The sequence below is a fragment of the Heteronotia binoei genome, chromosome 12 (assembly GCF_032191835.1).
Source record: "Heteronotia binoei isolate CCM8104 ecotype False Entrance Well chromosome 12, APGP_CSIRO_Hbin_v1, whole genome shotgun sequence".
NCBI lineage: Eukaryota > Metazoa > Chordata > Lepidosauria > Squamata > Gekkonidae > Heteronotia > Heteronotia binoei.
The window spans coordinates 52,698,586-52,719,226 of record NC_083234.1 but is presented as its reverse complement, the minus strand read 5'-3'; the positions used below and the strand labels follow the sequence as shown (position 1 = coordinate 52,719,226).

At 42.5% G+C, this 20,641-nt stretch overlaps 1 protein-coding gene across 12 annotated transcripts in view; it reads right to left on the bottom strand.

The window, feature by feature from the left end:
• Nucleotides 1-20,641, bottom strand: part of DENND1A (DENN domain containing 1A) — a 373,611-nt gene that overhangs the window by 92,974 nt on the left and 259,996 nt on the right. For all 12 annotated transcript variants that reach the window (XM_060251436.1, XM_060251437.1, XM_060251442.1 and 9 more), the window contains exons 11-12: nucleotides 18,198-18,243; nucleotides 8,284-8,385 (exon numbers count right to left, since the gene is read on the bottom strand). In XM_060251436.1, coding sequence (XP_060107419.1) covers nucleotides 8,284-8,385; nucleotides 18,198-18,243 — 148 coding nt within the window. The remainder of the gene's footprint in view (nucleotides 1-8,283; nucleotides 8,386-18,197; nucleotides 18,244-20,641) is intronic.

Here is a 20,641-nt window from a genome sequence, read left to right as displayed (position 1 = left end):
TGAGTCACGTTCTTGCTTCAAAAGCCCCTGGCAGAGTGGCTGGAAGAGTTCTCTCTATGTTCCAGGGAAAAGCCACATACAAGGAACTAAAAATGGGCATGCAACACCAAGCTGTTCTGCTTCATGGACAGCCGCATGTTTTCCCGACTTGGATGGAGACTGAGTCTTTCCAAAGCAGGCACAGCCAATCCTTAGAAGTGTTTTTAAAGAAGATTTTCATACTCTTGGCAGCTCAGGATTAAAGGTCAGATTTAAGCTATCACCATGTTTCGAAATGCAATCTGTGCAGTGCAGCATAATGAAATGGTTCAGTAGAGGTGCTTGTGAAAATTCTTTTAATTAGGTCCAAGGCTTTCTAATTGTCAACATGAATAAAGCAAGAAAAACACATTGTCTTGAAAACACAATTTCAGGAAGATAAAAATCTAACTCATGCAAGCTTTGAAAAAGAGAGCGACATTTAGGAAAACAACTCTTTGTGTTCATATGATCTTTGTGTTCATATGATCAATTTGGCAAGTATAAATAATCACAATTTTAAAAAAATGCCAAATATCCATGTGTATGCATGAACTTCATCCTAAGAACATGCTAACAAACTAGAAAAAATGTCTGAGAATAAAATAATCACACCCCTTAGCTTATTCACAAGATTTAATTCCCCAAACATTTTGATGTGCTAAAACAATGCTGAACTTTGAGGTTCCTGATTTGTGGCAGTTTAAAAGTGCACAGTTCTGTGTACAAAGAATTGTACGATTTTTGCTAAAGCCCAATTTCTAAAAAGACAGACCTGTAGCCTGAGAAGTGACCAAGGACAAAGCATGCATTCTGCTTCATCACAGATGCCAATGGTTATAAAAGCAGAGAAAAAATTTACTAGGTTGTCTTGTTTTGTGTTGGTGACCTGAAAAGCATTATGGATACTCACCTTCACCTGGGAAGAACATAAGGAACCTAACTAGGCTAAAGGACAGAGTCCAACCATCACTTTTCTCCTGTCTGATGCAGCTTACTGCACTTTGACTTTCAGGGATCCAATCTCCGGGTGATGGAGATTTTCCAGTGGGAATTATCTGCATAACATTCATTCCAACTTTTTCAGCATTGTTAATATGCAAGCTGCTTTACAAGCCCTATAAGGTTACAGATTCCACCAGGGCATGCAAGTTCTACTTTTGCTGAAAAATCAATGCAAAAAATAAAAGAACCACCCAACCCTGCAGCACTTTGAAGACTGCAGATTAATAAGAGCATAAGCCTTTGTGGGCAAGAGTCCACATCATTGGATCTGGAATATCAGCTCCAGGTAATGGGGAAAGAGGAACCATTCAAGGGTGGACTCTCCCACTCTGATGAAGGCATCTGCTGTGATGTTGTCAAGGTTAGAAAAATTAATGGCTGCAATACATTGCTGAACACAACTGTACCAAAGGGTCTATGGCAAGGCAAGAGAGAAAGAAAGAAGTAGTGCCTCCCTGTTTCAGGCACAGAACTCTAGTAGCCATATTGTAATGACAATCTGAGTAGTCTGTGCCGCGCCAGAACCCATACAAAGAATGTCAAGGCCCATATATTCCTTGTTACAAAGGAAAGCACCCCTCTTGTGAGTCCACAAACCACTGATTAAGAGATACTAATGATTCGCACAACAGATCTAATCAGCAGCACTGGTAGCAACTGCTGGGTAGCCCAGGGAATAGGAAAGGGCTCCTGCTTTTGTACCACAGAAGCTAATGGAGAACCCCTGGAGAGACAGAGAGTCACTTTGTTGGTCTTGAAGCAGTTTAAAAGAATGTTTAAGACAGAACCAGAGATGGGGAAATCTTCTTTTTATGGGTTGCATAGTGAATTTTAAAGCAATGCAAACAGGAATCATCCTTATTGAATTCAGGAAGATAAGGCAATGGCTGTCTGAAAGCAGAACCTCCCCTTTGGAAAGAAAGCCACTGTAACTTAGGTGCCTGGGCCAAGAAGAAGAAAAGATCCCCTAAATAAAACTAAGATAACTTGTCCAGAAGGAAGACTTAAGCAAAACAACTGCAGAGTGAGGAGTATTCACAAAGTTCCTGTTACAACCACAGTCAGAAGAGCAGGAAGTATGTACTGATGGTCACAACTCTCCTCTCAGCAGGGAGATTCTCTGACTTGTTGATGCTGCATGATAATCAGACTGAATGGACTGTCCAAGAAGTCAAGGTCTGCTCCAAGAAATCTCACCTCCAGACTACTGTAATGGTCAACTCAAAAGGGTCATGTGGATTTGTAAAAATAAAACACGACTCAGACCCAAAGACTGAGGTGAACTAAGGGTTACAAACAAAGAGAAAAGCCAGATATGAACACTACACGACCATTCTGTGAGGAAGATGAAATGGAGATAGAGTAACTTGTTCATCATTATCATCCAAAAAACTCAATGGCAGAAGAGGGATTTGAATGTGGGTCACCCGAATCCCAAGGGGAATCACCATTATATCACACTGCCTTTCCCAATCCGGTAGAACAGAGCAACAGTCCAGTAGCACCTCAAAGACTAACAAAGTTTGTGGAAACAGAACAAAGTTTGAGTTTAGTGGCAACCTTAAGTGAACACACTTCTTTAGATAAAATGAAATGGAAATAGAAATAACAGTCATCCATATAGGGTGTGGGCAGCAAATTGGCATACAGCAGGGGTCCCCAGCCACCGGTCTGCGGACCGGTATCGGTCTGTGGGGTGTTAGCAACCAGGCTGCGCAGTCCTGCTGCCCTGCCCTCCCACAGCGACGCACAGCCTCGCCGCCCCGCCCCTGCAGCACTTCCTCCTCCCTCCATTTGTCCTCTAGGAGGCAAGGGCAGTGTGGCTTTTTCATCTGGCTGCTCGTCTTTCCCCACTGATCAGCTGATTGGCAGGGGGCTGGCCTTTAAAGAGCCGGGGAGGTGCTTCACCACCACCTTCCCCAGCCTTAAACTTGGAGAAATGGAGGAGGAGGAGGAGGCGCCGCAGGGAGGGGGGCGAGGCAGAAGCGGCATCGCAGGGAAACGGAGGGAGGAGGTGCTGCGGGGGGAGGGGCGGGGAGCAGGAAGCCGAATTCCGTGCCCCTACACTGCCAGCTCTGGGGCTGCGGTGGGTGGGCCAGCCCTGATGCCGGCCGGTCCCTGGGGCCAAAAAGGTTGGGGACCACTGGCACACAGGATAATGAAGGTGTTTTAACAGATTAAAAGAATAACTTTAGTATATATGGCTATCATCTGTTTGCGTTCAACTTCAGGTGCCTGAAGAAGTGAGCAGTGACTAAAGCTCTTATCCTTCCACAAATTTTGTTAGTCTTTAAGGTCCTACTGGACTCTTGCTCTTTTCTACTGCTACAAACTACTACAACAGACTAACACAGCTACTCATCTTGATCTGTCCCCCAATCCAGCAAACCATGAGGTACAGTACTGACTGGTGACAGGCATCCAACAGCAGACAAGAGACATTTGCATATTAGGCCACACCCCTTGATGTCAAGTCAGCTGGAACTCCATTCCTGTGTGCTCCTGCTTAAAAAAAGCCCTGCAAAATTCCCATTACCTCAGAAAGCACCCTCATTTACAGCTTTCCACAGGGCATGCAACAGTCCTTTTTTAAAAATCATGGGTTTAGATCAACTGTTTCAGACCTTTGTGATGGACCTTTGTGTTGGTGTTGTTTTTACCAAGTATTTAACTTACAATATGATATCTCTAGTGTTTTAGTGATGTATTTTTGTAAAGTGCCTTGAGCACAAGACAGGAAAGGGTATACATTGTAAAATAAATAGGCAGCTTCCAAATGAGATGAGCCAAGGGGAGTCTTATGTGCACTAGAAGGTACATGGAGACAGTAATGGGATGGATGAGGATCAATAAACTCAATCTCAATCCAGACAAGATTGAGGTGCTGCTGTTTGATGACAAAGCTGCTTGAGGACTGAGGAGTCAACCTGTTGTAGAGCTGCACTCTCCCTGAAGGAACAGGTGCATAGGTTGGGGATACTGCTGGATTGTGGCCTAGACCTGGAGGCCCAGGTCTCCTCTGTAGCACACAGTGCCTTTAATCAGCTTTCAGCATGATCCAGCCATGGTGACCCATGCTCTCACTGTATCTAGGGTAGATTACAGTAACATACTTTACATTGGGTTGCCTTTGAAAATGAACTGGAAACGTTAGCTCATCCAAAATGCAACAGCCAGACTATAGCCAGGTGCAGGACACAGAGGTTGGATCTCCCCAGGGCTGAAAGGTCTGCACCAGCTGTCCATTTATATCTGGCCACAATTCAAGTGCATGTTCTTACCCTTTAAAGCCCTATATGGCTTGGAGCCAGGGTGCTTGAAGGTGGGAAAGTACCAACTGGATATTAGGAAAAACTTTTTTTTATAGTAAGAATTGTTCAACAGTGGAATCAGCTACTGAAGGAGGTGGTGAGCTCCCCCTCACTGGCAGTCTTTAAGCAGTGGCTGGACAAACATTTGTCAGGAATGTTCTAGACTGATCCTGCATTGAGCAGGGGGTTGGACTAGATGGCCTGTATGGTCCCTTCCAACTCTGTGATTCTATGATTCTATGACTACCTCCTCCCGTATTGTTCAGCCTAGCAATTAAGATATGTGTCACAAGTCCTGCACTTGCTGCTGTTTTCAAAAGTGAAACACTAAAGAGAATCCACACTGTGAAATACTTAAATTAATATACAAAGATCCATTCTATAATTATGAAATTACTGAAATTACATATTTTTCCATGGGGGCTATTTTCCATGGAAGCTTCTTTCAGCATGGGCTTTTTTCCGTGTGGGCTTCTTTCTATGTGGGCATTTTTCCATGAGGGCTTTTTTCCTGTGAGCATTTATGTCCGAGGGCTTTTTCCTTTGGGCTTTTTTTCTTTGTGCTTTTTTCCTTGAACCATAAATTCTGATGCCATAAATGTAAAGGCACCAGGCTATATATGACTCAATGTACAAATAAATATCAATATGATCCAATGGATAGCTAGCTCTGTTCTGTACATTTCAAACGAAGTCATTTCTCAAGGATCTTAGTATATTAGTTTAAGTATTTCACGGTGTTGGTTCTCCTTTGTTTTTCCTATTTCCACTGTGGTCCCTAGGCTTGTTTAGTACTTTCAAAAATGAGGCAGGTAGCAACCAGAGACAGGACTTCTTCAGAAGTTGCACATCGCTTATGTAATGTTCCTCCCCTCAAGGCTTGCTTGGCATCTACACTGATTTCTTTTCGGTGCCAGGTCGAAATGTTCTGTGTTCACCTAGGCTTTTCATTAAGGGTTTTTAAACCCAGTTTTAGTATGGAAACTATTATAAGTCGATATTAGACTGTTTTTATGATCTACATTTTTATATTAGGCTGAGTTTTTTTAATTAATTAATTAATATCTCAATGTTTTGTTTTTATTCTTTTTCTTATTTTGCAAGCTGCCTTGGGCAGGTTCCTGGATAAATAAATCAATAAATTCCTATGCTTCCCCAGGGGGAAAAAGCGCAATGGATCAGCTTTAAACATATTTGTACAGCCAGAAACATATGAACCAAGCTAGGTTTCAAACACACAACACATGCAAAACTGAAAAACTCCATACAAATACAACAAGCGGGGCAGCTGCTCTGTAATGGTCAGATTCATAATGGGGAACCATCTTAAGCAGAAGAGAAAGCTTTGTTATCCAGGTACCAAAGTAATATAAAGGGTGGAAAGAATATATCAGGAAACATTAATGGCTAAAAGCAAGAGAATGCTAGTTAAAGCTTTGTTACAGACAATATTAAACCCAGCTGTGTTTACGAAACAGCTTTTGTGTGTGTGGGGGGGGGGGGCCTAAACCATGCACATTTTTGTTGTGAGCCAGGCTGGTTAATTGAATTTGCTGGCAGTACTTCCTCTGTGACGCTACAAAACATCCTTCAAAATAAAAATGTAGCCTTTAAGCAGAACAGCAGAAAACTGAATCAAGAAGCTTTAACTAGCAAAATGTAGCTCTTTTTTGTTATAAAAGGAAATAACAAACGGAAGGAAGTCTCTTAAAATTTATGACATTCCAAGGCTTTCAGTTTTGGGTTTATTTGGCGAGGTCTCTTCTGATGTTCCACTGCCCCCCTCACAATGGCTCCTTTCATGAAAGCCCATAAAATCAAATATTATACTTGATTGTTGACAAATCATATCCCCATGCATGAGGCCTGGGACTCCCTGAATCCAGCCCTTCTGCACATAATTCCATCCATTTTACAAGTGTGTTCTATAGAGAATGAGATACGCTGGCCCTTCACTACACGCAAACAGTCTGGATAAATGAAAATTAACTTTGTTGTGTTGAAGAGTTAAATTGTACAAAAGCTAATGAGAAGCTATTGAATCAGAGACTTCTCATCCCTACAACTCATTGACCTCCCCCCTCCCAAGTACAGCATAAGAACTGGACTTAGATGCAGGAAAGCCAGGTTCAAATCCCCACTCAGCCACTGAAATGCAATAGATGGACCCTGAGGTAAGTCACATCAATCCACTGAATGGGAAGCACCAGGAATAAAAGGATCAAAATGGTCACGCACTAATACAATCACCAGTGACCAAGGACATGAATCAAAAGCCCCCAAGTTCAAACTTGCTGCCTTCAGGAAAGCTTCACTCCTTCTGCCTTGGTCCTTCACATTCACTTCAATTTATATCCCACCCTCCCTACAAGCAAACTCAGGGTGGGTTACAAGGTCACATAAGTTGTGATGATAAAACAGTATAAAATTTACACATAAAATAAGAAAGTTGAAATTAGAATCATAACAGAGAACCAACATAAGACATTGCCTCAGTGTCAACACTCTGATGGAACATTCTAAGCACTGCTGATAGGTATTAGCCGCTGGCCACAAGGCCTGGGCTACCAGTAGGGGAAACCAAGAATGGAAAAATTTGGATGTCTGCTATCTCAGCAAAAAGCCCAGTGGAACAACTCCATCTTGCAGGCCCTGCATAATTGTAACAGGTCCCACAGAGTCCTGATCTCAACTGGGAGCTTGTTCCACCAGGCTGGGGCCAGGGCTGAAAAGGCCTGAAAAATTGAAGCTAGCCAGACATCCTTTGGGCCACGGACAACCAGAAGATGTTGGTCAGTTGAGCTCAAAGCTCTGCAGGCCACATATGGGAAGAGATGGTCCCTAAGAGATTCAAGTCACTGACTGCATAGGGCTTAAAAGACAGCACTAGAACTAACTAGATCCATTACTCTATAGGTAGCCGGTGCAGTCGGTGGAGTACTGGCTGCATGTGAGCCCACGCAGGCACACATGCCACCGCATTCTGCACTAGCTGCAGTTTTCGGATCAAGTTCAAGGTTAGCCCCACATAAAGTGAGTTGTAATAATCTAGCCTGGAAGTGACCATTGCATGGATCACTATAGCTAAGTCCTGGGAAGTGAGAGAGGGAACCATTTGCTTGACCAGCCAAAGATGATAAAAGGCTGATCTAACAATGGTGGCAACATGGACCTCCAGGGAGAGGGAGGAATCCTGGATAACCCCTAGACTCTTCACCCTCGGTGCTGGTGCTAAAGACATCCCCCATCAAGAATTAGGAGCTGGATTCCTGATCCGAGATCCCCACAGCTCAGGTACAGAACTTCCATCTTCATTGGATTAAGTTTCACTCAGCTCCGTTTAAGGCATCCCTCCATGGCCTGTAATGCCCTGGTTAACACCTCTGGGGTTGAATCTGGCCATCCATCCATCAACAGATAGATGGATAATAACAGTAGTCTGCCTCAGGAGGGTTGCCAAAAAGAGGCACACTGAGGCTTTGAGCTGTGCCAGTTATCAGCTACACTAAAACTTATAGATAAACATCTGCTGCAGCAGTCCAAGGGCTGGCTTACATCTCTACAGAAAATATCTATTATGGAATCAAACTGGGAAGTTCTTATTGTGTTGTCCTTTAGAATTCTCTGGACATGGCACTTCCTTTCACCCAGAATTAAGGAGCAGCAACAGCAACTATGCTTCCCATGGAGAAACACAAGTGGCCTGACCCCAACATAAAGAGTCCTTTATCAAGACACAAGAGAAAATACAAAATAAGGGAGTGTGTAACCATCACTGCTTAGTGCCAAGTTCTGAGAAATGATACGAATCAGAACAGAAGGACCCAGTTGACCTTTAACCTTAGAGTCTCCCTCATGTTCTTCAAGGCTGCGGGAGGGGGGTGGATTTTAAACATCACATTTTAAACTTCTGTGCCATCAGCACAAGATCCAAGCCAGTTATACTTACCACATCATTTGGAAGGCTCTGAAGATCATCAAAAGGGGTTTCCAGTGTGTTAGTGTCAACATTAAGAATGACAACATCTTCTACGGCCATGTTTCTAACCTTCTGAAAACAATGAAGTCACAAGAAAATATAAGAACACAAATAGAAGCCTGCTAGATCAAACTAATGGTCCAGTAGTCCAGTATCCTTTCCTACAGTGGCTTACCAGCTATTTACAAAATTTATAAGGGCTGCCAAGGTAGCCTATTTACAAAATGTATAACCCTTATAAGGGCTGCCAAGGTAGCCAACAGTTTAAAACATAGGAGATAAAATCATATTATAAAACCATTAAAATCAATCCTTCCAAACATACATCATTAAAACACTTTAGAGAGTTTTAAAGGGATTAATAAAAAACATAGGAAGGAAGGATCACTAATGGAACGCCAAACAAAACAAGTCTTCACATGCTTGTGGAAGATGGAAAAAGACAGGCATGGATCAATCTCCCTGAGCAGAAAGTTCCAGAACTTTGGTGCCATGACCCAGAAGGCCCTTTCCCGGGTTGCATCCACTCCTTTCCCAGGTTGCAGGGGCATCCAAAGCAGGGCCTCTGAAGATGACCATAATGATTGAGCCTAATAAAGGCACGGAATTTGTCATCACTGTTATACAGTATGTAAATATTTTCATGGACATATCCATCATTCCAAAATTTCTTTCCTGATTAGGCTCTGCCAGTTCAGACACAATCAGTGTAAATGAGATCCACAAGGAAAACATATTCATAAAGCTCACATGTCCTGGCCTCTGTACAATATCTGAGTTTTTATTCAGCTCCTGACAAAAGTTAAGGTGAAATCTGGTCCTTCTTTTTCCTCCTATCAACTGCCTCAAACTTTCACATCATACCTTCCAAATATGTTCCACAGGACATTTCCAGCATCTTCTCTGAAAGAAAAGCTTCATGGCTTCCTGGTTCTACTAGCTGTATCTAGGAAGGAGTGGCTGGCTCCTTCCACCCCTCAGGCATAATGCTCCTGTGCAGAGGAGGTAGCTGATAGGGTATCTGTGCCTTCCTGATGACTAGCCTGCAGAAAAGTAGTCAAATGGCAGCAGCATGGAGCTGCAAAGGTTCATCTGGTCAGGATGGACTGTGGCTCCCCCCTCCCCAGCTGGTTACAAGTTCAAGATGACAACTGAACATGCCACATGAGTGTAATGTTACGAGATTTTAACTACATACAACTCCTTCAGAGGCCAATTTGTATTGCTTGCACATTTTCATCTCTGCAAAGTCAAGTCACTGGAAACCACAAAACCTTCTTTCGAAGTCCCTCTATTTCAAAGAAAGTACCTCAGGAACAAACCAACTAGTGAAATTACAAAGACTACCAAATATATTGCCAGGTTCCCAAGTTGTTTCACAAACCACAACTTTCATGTCATCCAAGAGAGTACAGCATCTAAGAACAGACAGTTTTCAGGCAATGATGAGACACTTGCTAACCAGAGGGGTTGGGAGGTTTTAAGGTTTTCACTTTAAAATGTCGTAACTTGAAAGGGTGATTCTTCCCTTGCAATCAGAGCAGCAGCCTTTGAGAAACGGAAAGGACCCTCCCCTCCACAACTCCAGGAACCAAAAGGTCATTTGTTCAGCACATATCTGATAGACCTGAAGCAGAGCTCAGGAGTCTTGCTTCTTTGGGGAGCCAGGAAGCAGCAGAGCAACTGACTGGCTCCTTCCTGCCTACGAAAATTTAAAAAAGAATCTCAGTTACACCCAGAGGACTAAGCAGGCCTAACAAAAGGTCTTCAGGTAAAGTTTTAACCGAAGCCAGAAGTTGGTCAAAAGGGCTCAGAGAGCTAGCCAGGAAGGAGGCCCAGGCACACTGTCTAGAGGAAGCTCTTGCTCTCACAAAATTCATTGTGGACATCTCAACACTGTCGCCAGAGTCACAGATTTTGCATGCAACTCAGAACTAATGTTAGAACACCTTTTGGATTAAATGCAACAGGACAACCAGCCTAAGGAGCAGACTAAGACATTTTAGGTCTGGAAAATAAAATTAAACATGACACCTTGACATATGACTGGATTGCTTTAATTGGAAATGCTAGGGACCCACTGAATGAAACACACATCAAGATATGCCACTTTATCCAGAATCATGCCATTGGTCCTTCTACCCTAGAACTGTCTATTCTTGGCTGTTTTCTAGTTATTATGTATTAAAGCAATAGGATTCACCCATTCCTTTTAATCTTGAATGCAAAGGAAGCGGGCCTTGGTTTCAGAGAAAGGAAAGTGTTTCACTCCTGCTAACCTAAGATCCTTTAACAGAAGATGCTAAGCATGTGCTCTATGATGCAGTCGTGGTCCCTCCTAGTAAGAAAATGCTCTATACTAAATCAGATCACTGGCCCACATAATCCAATATTAACCTGCCTGGCAACAGTTCTCCAAGGTAATCTGTAGATCATTCCCAGGTCCTGCCAGCTGAAAATGCAAGGGACTGAACCAGGAATCTTTTGCATGCAAAGTAGAAGGTTTTCTGTTGAGCCCTCGCACTGATTATGCCGGTGGAAGAAAATGGAATGTACTTTCTAGTGCTAACTCTGGCAGAGTGGGAAAAGAGGCATCCCCTTCAAAGGGATTGTGGCATATGCCCTTTGCATCTTCCTGTGCCATTTTTAAGAGAAGCAGCATGTTATGGAAAGCCCAGTTCAAAAAGTACCATAAATCCATTCTTTGTGGCTTCTCATAAGATAGATAGATGAAGAATACAGCAACAAGGAGCTTCTCCTTGAGGGGAAAAACACTTTAAAATAGCCCCTTGAGTTGCAGAAATCCCTTAGCTTTTTGAATGAATGCCAGTAGGGAGTCCTAAGCACAGTGCCTGCAAACAATCAGCAGGTGTTGCATTTCTGTTCATGAACAGAGGCTTAGAATTTCTTTCATGAAATTTCATGAGGAAGTTCTCTTACACATACCCCTCAAAAATGAGATATTGCAAAGCAACAGCAGCAAAGAGTTAATGGAGATGAGGCTTTCCCCACTCCTATTAGTAAGAGTTTCACACATCATCATAAGCAAACAAGTCTGTCATAAAGTATATGAATTACTATTTATGGTTGACTTGTTTTTTTGCAATTCCAGCTGCCTGCAAAACAGGCTCTGCTACAACTGTGTCAGCAACTCAGCCACACACAGGCTGGTGATCCACTGCTTGGGGGTCTTTATTCCTATTTAGTATTAATCATTATCACAGACTGGAGTGATTCTCCCCATCAGATGAAAAACATTATTTGCTGTAAATCAAAGAGGTGCCAATCCAGCTGACAGAGTTACTTGTTTGGATCTGGCTGCAATCCAAATTGCTACGCTCACACCAATAGACATGAGGCCAGATGCACATATCAACTTTAGTATAGAGGGTGACACCAGGGAGACAGATAATGCTCTTCCCATTTAGGAAGGGGGAACTTCAGCCATCCTTTGGAGCCCTTCCAAGGAAATCACTGAGCAAGGCAACTTAGTTTCCTAACTTAAATAAATGTGCATGTTGACAAAACCTCATTATCAGTCGATTTTTGATACAAAAAAGTACTAAAGTATAGAAAAGTATGAAACAGTGCACAGCAATTACAAATTACTGAGGGCCAATTTGGTGTAGTGGTTAAGTATGCGAACTCTTATCTGGGAGAACCGGGTTTGATTCCCCACTCCTCCACTTGCAGCTGCTGGAATGGCCTTGGGTCAGCCAAAGCTCTTGCAGCTGTTGTCCTTGAAAGGGCAGCTGCTGTGAGAGCCCTCTCAGTCCCACCTACCTCACAAGGTGTCTGTTGTGGGGGAGGAAGGTAAAGGAGATTGTCAGGCACTCTGAGACTCTGAAATTAGGAGTGGAGGGCAGGATATAAATCCAACATCATCATCATCATCATCATCATCATCATCATCATCAAATTACTGCTGAAAGGAAAAGGTCCTCTTTCATCACTGTCCTTTTTGTTCCCTGTTACAGGAAGGACCAACCAAACTAGATATGATATTGAGGATTCAAGAACGGTTCCCCCAGCATCCAACTTAAAAGGTAGTTGTAACCCATCCCCAGCTGTTACTAGCCCTAACTGGGCAGAGGGGCTTGTCTTTGAAGAGGCAAGATTTGGCCATAGCTCAACATGCTTTGATCACATTGATGACTGCAAAATGCTCTATGTGGTGATGTTTGGACATGTCAGTTGGTGCAAAATGCAATGGTAGAGCTGCTTGCTGACATAAGATTTAGTGTAGACATCACGTCATCCTTAAAAGATACATATTGACTGCCATTTTGTCTTCAGGCACAAGTCAAAGTGCTGGTCATTATTTATAAAGCTTTAAATGGGCTGGGGCAGAGTTAGGGTTACTCACTGCCACCAGGAGCTTGCTCATCTGGTAAGATCAATTTCCAAAGTCCTGCTCTGTGTGCTTTCACCAGCATCAATAAAGTGATGTGCCCAACAATACACCCCCCCACAGCATATTTTGATAAAATAACAAAAAAATTAAAAAGTTCTTAGGCTATGGGTTGATTTGGATTATTTTGTACGTGTAGGGTGGTTTTTTTTCTAAGTTGCTACTCTGTTTATCACTGTGTGATCTTCAATATAACGCTACTTTAAAAAAAATTGTCCTTTTTATTAGTTTTATGGTTCTATTGCAGAACTTGGGCCTTTTCATGACATTCTCAGAAAGCAAGAGTGTATCTGTTTCCACATGAAGCATGCAATTTTGGCTTCTTTGCAGTGGACTGTTAATATTTGCACTATAAACCTAAAGGACACAGCAGCATGACATATCAATCTGGTGGCCAGGAGGGGGGAAGCAGTGGATATAGTGTTTTATTATTTCATGCCCCAAACACAACAGCAAGGAGAACTTAATGAAACTGACTTCAGATTTACAATCTGAAATAGCTACTCAACAGACCAAGGCGGTTAAGCTTAGAGTGCCCTTCGACCCCTGAACCCTTTGATCCACACCCAGCAGGTGGCCTATGACCCCCTCCTGTGCATCTTCCCGTCTTCCGCCAGTCAACTAACCTTGATGTGCAGAAGGCCTGATCTTACACAGGTGATGCCCAAACCCCTTATCACCCGCAGCTGCCACTAGCTGTACAACAAACTTCTCTATTGAAAGGCTTCAAGACAAGAGCAGAAAAAGCTTAAGGCTTCTTCTTCTGCTGAACTGCCAGCAATATCAAAACACAGAAACCCTCCAATAAAAAGAAAGCATCCCGTGTGCTTCCTCTTTGATATTCTGAAATACCCCCAACTGTACTATCCATTAGGAATTTCTAACAGAATGGCTTAAGGTACGCAGGGCACCTCCAAAAATGTCTGAAGCCAACTTATACAGTCAAACCTTTAGTCCATACAGTCCAATAGTAATTAAAAAACTGGCAACAACTCTTCAGGGGGTCAAGTAAATTTCTACTTGAGAAATTGATTAGAAGATGCCAGAATTTCAGACAGGAACTTCTGGCATACAAACTAGCCAGTGTGGTGTAGTGGTTAGAGGGTTGGGATAGAACATGGAAGGCCCAGGTTTGAATCCCCACTTACCATGGAAGCTTGCTAGATGACCTTTGTCCAGTTGTGCCCACACTGCCTAACTGACCTCGAAAAGTTGTTGTGAGGATAAAATGAGGAAGAGAAAATGGCAGGGTTTAAATGAAATGAAATTAACTAAAAGCTCAAGCTATGGGTGGAAACACAATTAAGTCAAATTTTGCTCATATACATATGAAGGGCTGTTGGTTCATCTAATTCTGGGTTCTATCTTTCTATTTCAGGATTTAAGGCAAGGGGCGTCTCCCCATTCCATCCCAGTTCTTTTAATAGGATATGCTTTCAGAGCCCACAGTCTCCTCTCACCCTATCATAATCTTTAAGAACAACTGAAAGAATCCTCTTGACTACTGCAGGGGGTGTTTCCATGGCCTCCCTCAAAATGATGGAGCATAATTTTTCTCCCACATTTCTCAACACTTTCTGGAGTGAGGCACAAGCACCCAAACATGGTAAAAGGTGTGCCTCCAGGACACTAATGCGGAACCACCTGTACTTACTTTCAGCTAGTGGCCAGTCATTCAAGCAGACCCAGAGATGGTCTGAAGTTACCCAAACGAGCGCCATGTCTAAAGCTAAGCAGGTGTGATCCCAGGCAAAACGTGGGTGGGGGCCCAAGCTCCATGTATGCTTTTCTGAGCCCCTTTCAAAGGGTGGCAAAATACAAATACAGGCAATTTATGAAAATAGATTGTGACTAATCTCTTGACTCTTGTGCTCCCCACACCCAAATAACTGATACCTTGTCATAACCTTGGACATGAAGGGATTCAAGCTTCAGCCAACAAACTGCAAACAAGCAATCCAGTTTGACAGGAGAGTATTTATCTTATCTCTTGGCTATTTATCAGTGCTAAACACTTATTCTTCCCTAATATGAATTCAATTAGTGCCAAAAAGGGCATTCTATTATTCATGCAGCAGAATCCAACCTTGCCTACACAGCAGCTTACCAACTTTCCTCCTCCTTTGAAGTTGCTTTATGGATGGCTTAAATGGGAGTCTTATACAGAATGACTGACTAGGTGATGAGAGAAGCCCTAGAGAATAAAGGGTGGTACAAAGTCCATAGATTCTGCCTTTTGGAAGGCTTGTAAATCAGAAACAGGCACTTTGACCAAAAACAGGGATTACTTTATCTCACTGGAGAGCCTTCCAGTCAGAGCAAATTACATGCAACAACCTACGGAAGTGTTTGATATCTTAACCCTCAAAGATATTTTGTCGGTTTGCATTAATAAACTAAGCACTGCTTCTTTCGCAGTCCCAAATAATTCTAGGAACTAAACTCAGTTCTATGTATTTCTGATACTATTATGTATTTTTCATTCTGAAGAGGCTACCAACACTCAGACATTTTTTAAAAAATCAAAAGTATCAACAAACTTAAAATATAAACACTGCAAGAACAATACTAAGTCTAAGCATAAAATGAAAATGATTACAACACTACAAACAATTCAAAGTTTAAAAAGCAGCATTATTCAGTACTACCTTAGAATATCTAGGATGCAAATAAAGAGGGGAGAGAAATCAACAGATATAGATGGTGGAGAAAGCACCGATATCATTTGACAGATCCACAAGATCCAGCCCTATCTCTCTACCCACAATAACTATATAACTATGCATGAACTTCCCATGTTTCGAACCTCTCTCTCTCTCTCTCTCTCTCTAGCAGACAGACCAGTGGTGCCCCACTTGGCATTATCTCACCACTGCATCTGACCATGTTTCCAGGTTTCATGGAAAGTAGGAGACAGCATATCATGCACTCAAAAGAATTCTAAGGAAAATAAAATGTGGTTTGGAGAACAGTCTGATGGCACCTGATGTATGTTCATGCTCAACCTCTGCTTTGTTAACTGGGCAATTTCCAGTTATTGCTTTTATCATGCCTTCTTTTCTTAATTGACTTTACAAGCTTGCAGGTTTATTTATTTCGCACAAATTAACAAGGAAGATTACAGCTTTCTACTCTCTAAATTGGTTACAACTACACAGTTATTTAGACCTAGATGTGAGACCCTATACAGCAGAGCTGGAAAAGCACACAGCTAAACTACTGTTGGCTGAAATAAGGGGGAGACTACATGCTATGACAGAAATGCAGTATTTACAGGCATCTGTAAAGACTCACAAACACGGCTGGATTTCCTTCACTGAAAGAGGGGGCAGGGGCAATAAACGAAGTGAAAGGCAAGACAACAATAAAGGGGGGGGGCAATAAGACATTATCTGGCTTTAACTCAATACCGCTGAAGAGAGAGAGAATGAGAATTACATTGACTCTACATAGCTCATAATTGAGTCAGGTCCAGGGTAGTATCCTGTTGCTCATTTTCCAGCCTGAGAAGCCACTACCACCAGGCCTACCAGTCTATTTCCTCAGTCTAGGCTGATTAAGAGCTTGCGAAGAAGAATAGCAGAGGAAAAAAGTAGGGGAATGTCTTATACTACTTTCCATATGCAGATGGCTACAAGACCTGCTGAGCGCGGCTCAAAATATAAAAATAATATAATCATAAAATCATAAACACAAGACCATGAGAATTATTGGTTTTAAAACAAGCAATAAAAAAAGGCAAGAACCTATCAGAGGCCTAAACCAAGCACAAATTGTTCTGCAGCCTGAAATATCACAAATAAAACAACCTTGAGGCTAGAAGAAGACTATAAAAACAACTGCTAAAGCGATGGAACCTTTCAGTTAAAAGTCTGGATAAAGATCAATGTTTTGGCCTGATGCATGAAGGACAATAAAGTAGAGGAATGGTATTCCACAGGCAATGTACCACCACTAAAAAGGCTCCATCTCCGGCTAGAGCATGGAGGCCAGGGCTTAGGATCAACTGGAAAATTGGACAGTACACAAGGAAGCATTCCTTCAAATACCTTGGACTCATCCCAACATACATAAAGGTACAAGTCAGCACTTGTGCCCGAAAACAAATGGGCAGCCAGTGCAGCTCATTCAGCACAAAGGTAACATGATCCTGCTACCCAGAGCCACTGACAATAAATTGGCTGCCACATTTTGAGTGAGTTGCAGTTTCTGTCCTGTTTTCAAAGGCAGCTCCATATGAAGTGCATTATAGTATAACCTGGATAAAATAAGAGCATGCATCACTGTGGTCATATCATGTTTTCAAGAAACAACCATAGCAAGCATATTGTTGAAGTTGATGAAAGGTGCCACATGACAGCAAAGAGATGAACCTTCAACCCTAAGCAAGAATCCAACAGCACTTCCTAGATACAAACCTACTCCTTCAAGGGGAGGGCATCCAACCTCTAGGACAGACTGACTCTTTAAACCTCTTTGTTATTAAGCAGCACCTCAGTCTCATCTGGGCTAAGTTGCAGTTTATTAGGCTTCATCCATTCCACTGCCTTCTCCAAGCAGTTACTCAGATCCACCTGACTCATCTCTTACAGAGCAAGTTTTCCTCCACTTGTGGCTCTATCTATCTTGCTCTTTCATCAACCCAAGCTCCTAAGTAAAAGTATCTCCTAAGTAAACCAAGAATCATTCTGTGGTCCTCCAAGAGGAAAGAAGGTGCTCCAGAGTTATCATATCTACCAGCTAGGTCATCCCCACATTCACAGGTTGACAGAAGTACCAGATTTTGCATACCAGAAAAATCTCCGGAACACCAAGAAACCCTCCAGATCCATCAGCTTCGTGAACTATCCTGACCAGTCCATTATTGAGCCATACTTTTTGTTCCCAAGTAAAGTCAAATCAATCCTGTGTATGGAAACCAGAATATTCTGGGACAACCTCATGGTTTTCATGATGGTCATGAAACCCTGAACCTCTCCTCTCAGGGCAGACTCAGAATGAACACTGACATTTCCAAGAATGACAAGTCAGCAAGTCTTGAGGTCCTCAATGCCAAGTCCAAGACTGCTTTCACCAACTTATGCAAGGAGATTATTGGGCAGTGTGTGTATATATGTGAGACACAAAGGGCTGCCAAGGATACTAAACATTTATATTTGCTGTTGAAGCAGAGTCAAGTTGAAAGGCCAACAGAACAACAATTATGGATGGAACTGCAAGACCATCTTCTTTACAAGACTACATTCTCAGGCACACAAGGCAATCTTTGCAGGTACCTGCTGGTAATGAAATCCAAAACGGGGCTTGGAGGTCTTTCCCTTGCCGAGAATATAGAAGAGATGGATACAAAATCTCAGTGAAGCTATTGTCAAACATTCTATACAACAGAATCTTCCAAAGTGGATCCTGGCAGAAGCCACTTTACAACAGAGACAATCTACACATGAATAAAGGAAGTTTAGAAGGAACTTACCTCCATCAGGCTTAGATGTATTCCTATGAGGTAGGGCATTGGAGCACTGAAACGAAGCAGAAAGAGCAGAAATAAAAGAGTCACAACAAAGATCTGAAAGATGCATTTGGGTAATTGCTGGAGGGAAAGAAATCCTTGGATAGTGGACAAACCAAGTATCCTTTTTCTGAAGTACATAATACCTGGCCTCAAACAATAGCACAGGAAATAGAATAGGTTCATGCTCCTTCAAGGCTCAGAAAAGGTAGAAAAAATAGCTGGGGAAAATGGCACTAGCAAGTCAATCACCAAAGATGGAGCCCCAACAGGTGCTTGGTCACCTGCCCTCCTATAAATCTTATGCCAGCACCTACAAACTCAAGACATTTTTTTTCAGGCTTAACAGCATATGAATATATGAAGTTGCCTCATATACAGCCAGATTCTTTTGTTTCTTCAGTCCCAGTGGTCTCTACTCTGACAGCACTTTTTTAGTTCTTTCAAGCAAATACTTCCCCCATTTATTTATTCTGCTGTTTAAAAGAATACCTGCCTCCTCCAGCCCCAATTCAAAGAGGCTCGAAGTGGGTAAGAAAACTGTACCCATCAAAATAGGTACAGTACAGGATCAAAAAACAAAACAGTATGCAGCCAGGCCATAAATTTTCAGTCCCCCAAATAGAAAAGTACCCGCCTCAGTCAATGAAAACATTTAGCCCACCTAAACAGTATTGCTTTGCAGAGCTTGCCAAGACAGGTGCTCTCCTCACTTGCTCTGGAAAACAGGGACAGTGCCACAGTTAAAAATGCTCCCAACAGGGAAGCAGCAAATCCTAATGCCCTTCAGCAGGAGAACACTGAGAAAAAAACTTCTGGGAGGAGCTAAGTGAGAGATGATCCTTTAAGTATTTGAGGCCCAAATCATGCAGGGCTTTAGGAAACAGTAGTAGGAATTGATCCTGTAAACATATAGTTAACCAGTGAAGCTGTTTTAAAACAGGTGTGATAAGATCAAACCTATGTGCTCCAGTAAGCAGATAATAAACTGTATTCTGTATCAACCGTACAGTACAGCCCCCAAATAAGACACACTACAGTAGTACTGTGTAAAAGCTACAATACGCAGAGATCAACAAAGCAAGGCTTACCACATCTAAGAGGAGAGAAAACTTCCAAACTAATGCAGTTGGAGGGGGGGCATTCATACTGAACACATAAGTGTAATTTTCTAACATGGTAAATTCAAACAAAACTTTCAAACATTTCACAATGTCTATCAGAATAATCATCTTTCAAGATCTAAAGTGGGATATACAACCATGGAAAGCCAGCAGTGGGGAAGGATGGATGGGCATGTGTAGCTGCACAGATGACCACCCAAAGATCATAAGTAAGCAACTTCTTTATCTTCTTTGTGGTCTCTGTGCAGGCCACACATTGAGTGACTAGAGAGCTGATGCTCCTCGGATGGTGGGTGCTGACTGAAAGGCAACCCAGTTAAGAATAACAAACACAAGGTAAGTAAACCAACATGTATTAAAAACAAGGCACATAACAGATATCTATCTTACTTTCAGATTTGTGATATCATGAAGGATGGATAATGTCCCATTAATGGGGAAGATAACTAAGAACCCAAGCAGAAGTCAGCAATGGAAAATGGATTGCAGTACTGCCTGGCCAAAAGCCACATCTTTACATGGTTTAATGTCAACGGCATAGTGAATGACAAACGTGGATGGAATGGACCACATTGCTGCTGCACAAATGTCCTCAAGGAAGATCCCAGACCAGAAAGCAGAGAAAGTAGACACCGCCCTTGTAGAGTGGCACCTAGGTACAGACAGGAGGATAGAACCTGAGAGTTCATAACACAAGGCAATGGATAGTGAGATCCATTTCAACAGTCTGTGGGGGGAAACTGATTTCCCTTTGGTCAGAGCAGCATACGATTCAAACAGTCCAGAGCAGGAGTGTTGAGCTCATTTGTTATGAGGGCCGGATCTGACATAAATGAGACTTTGTTGGGCTGGGCCATGTGTGTCATAAAATGTAATGCCAGGTAGCAGAGATATAAACTTTAAAAGAACGCAGACAAACATAATTAAAGTTTTTTAAAAAAAACTTAAAGTAAAATAGGATTTAAAACATTAACACTTGTTGGTCTTAAAGGTGTTTAAGGGATCCAGGGAACGGGGCAAAGGAGGCTCTGGCTCTTTCCTTCCTTTCCCAGGGGACCAGGAGAGGGAGGAGCCTCAGGCCAATAGAAGGAAGAGAGGCATGGCTCAGTAGCTCTGCTGTGCGATTGAGAGAGCCTGGCAGAGCAAGCTATTCCTCCCCCTTCCTTCCCAAGGGAGGAGCCTCAGCAAATGGACGGGTATCAGACAGGACTTTCGGTGATTGATGCATGACCACCATACATTTCATGAGCACATAAGGCACTGCTGAGATCTTGAATGGGAGAA